This window comes from Pocillopora damicornis, chromosome 2, assembly GCF_964200805.1.
Source record: "Pocillopora damicornis chromosome 2, jaPocDami1.2, whole genome shotgun sequence".
In the NCBI taxonomy this organism is placed as follows: domain Eukaryota; kingdom Metazoa; phylum Cnidaria; class Anthozoa; order Scleractinia; family Pocilloporidae; genus Pocillopora; species Pocillopora damicornis.
Window position 1 is genome coordinate 9,028,904 of NC_142671.1, and position 1,841 is coordinate 9,030,744.

General features: G+C 47.7%; 1 protein-coding gene across 1 annotated transcript; it reads right to left on the minus strand.

The window, feature by feature from the left end:
• Positions 1 to 527: 527 nt before the first annotated feature.
• Positions 528 to 1,147, minus strand: LOC149049791 (uncharacterized). Its single transcript, XM_089191540.1, has 2 exons — positions 957 to 1,147; positions 528 to 729 (listed from the first exon to the last, which is right to left on the minus strand). The coding sequence occupies exons 1-2, from the start codon at positions 1,145 to 1,147 to the stop codon at positions 528 to 530; spliced, it is 393 nt and encodes a 130-aa protein (XP_089047666.1).
• Positions 1,148 to 1,841: the final 694 nt, after the last annotated feature.

Genomic DNA, 1,841 nt, shown 5'->3' on the forward strand with positions numbered 1-1,841 from the left:
GGAGGGTTGTCAGGGGTGTTGTCCACATGTGTATCTTTGGTCCATGGTTCCTCCATGCCACTCGTAGTGGGAGCCTGTAATTCTTCATTCTCCTGGCTACTTGCTGATTGTGGTGTTGCTGCCAACACCGCTGGGTTTAATCGCAGTGTGTGCTGTTCCTTATTAAATTTTGGAGTCACTGCAGACTCTCTGAGTTGATCAACATGCCGTCGCCATACTGTATTGGGTGCGACCTTGACTTCATATGACAAGGGTCCCGAGTGAGCTGTGATGATCTCCGGAACCCACTTGTTTCCAGCTCTGTAGTTTCGGGCAACCACAGCTTGGCCTAACTCTAGCTTTCTGGCAGGGCTGTGAATTGACCGTAACTCTTGATCTTGTTGTTTGTCTTCCACTCGCTTCCGTAAGTTAGGCTTCAGTATATCAAGCCTTGTCCTGATGTTTCTCCCCATGAGGAGCACGGCTGGTGTCTCTCAAGTCAATGCATGTGGGGTTGATCTGTAGGCCAGCAAAAAGTTTGCCAGCTTCTAAGAGATAGATTTCTTTTCCGCCAGCGCTGCGTGGAGAGCTTGCTTGAATGTCTGTACAGAACGTTCAGCCAATCCATTTGTGGCTGGGCGGTACAGAGCTGACTTTATGTGCTTACTACCATTACTTCGCATGAATTCTCCGAATTCATCTGTTATGAATTGAGGTCCATTATCGCTTACAAGCTGTTCTGGCTTCTGCCTAAGAATGGGCAAGCAAAGTCAATGTTGATGCGTTGCCATGGTCGTACCGGCCACTCCCATGAGTGGAATGGAGCGGTCTTAGGGTTGTTCTGGGTAAGTTGACAGCCAGTGCACTCCTTTGCTACTTCTTCAATTGCTTTGTCCATCCCTGGCTACCACGTGCAGCTCCTGGCCAAGGCCTTCATCTTAACGATTCCAAGGTGGCCTTCATGGAGCTCAACTAACAGTTTTGCCTGGTGCTTGGGTGGGATTACCACTCGTGAGCCCCACATAAGGCAGCCATCCTGTATGGTGAGCTCATCTTTCTCCCTCTGAAATGGCTCCAGCTCCTTCTCACTAACAGTTGGCCACCCTTGCTTTGTGTTTTCCATCACAAGTGTCAAAACCGGATCTCTCTGAATTGCTTCACGGATCATATCTGCGTTGACTGGCAGCACTTCTATCTAGGATACTTGAAAAATCTCCACTGGGTCAACCACTTCCTTGTCACAGGCTTTCTTTAGAGGTAGGCGTGACAATCCATCCGCGTTTCCATGTTGGGTTGTGTTCTTGTACTCAATACTGTATTCAACCCTGCTAGAAACAACGCATAACGTTGCAAGCGAGCAACTGTCATTGCTGGTATTCCTTTCTTAGGATTAAAAATTGAGGTCAAGGGCTCATGATCTGTCACGAGTGTAAAATGACGACCACACAGGTAAAGGTGGAATTTCTTGACTCCCCAAACCAAGGCTAGGGCTTCTTTATCAATTTGGGAGTAGTTCCTTTCTGTTTCTTTACTGAGTGGAAGGCCTTCTTCGCACTCTGTGGTCCACTTCCATCGTTTCCTTGCTCCAATAGTCCATTAAGGGGATTGAGTGTGGTGGCAAAGTTTGGCAAGAACTTTTGGTAGTAGTTTACCAGGCCTAAGAATGAACGGAGTTGCTGGACATTCTCTGATCTTGGGGCATTAACAACTGCATGAATTTTCTCTTGAGTCTTGTGTAACCCGTGCCGATCTACTTCGTGTCCATAGTAAGTGATCTTCGTCTGGAAAAACTCGCACTACTCGCGGTTTGTTCGTAGGCCACTTGCCTGTAGCCTCTTCAGTACCTCCACCAGATTTTCAAG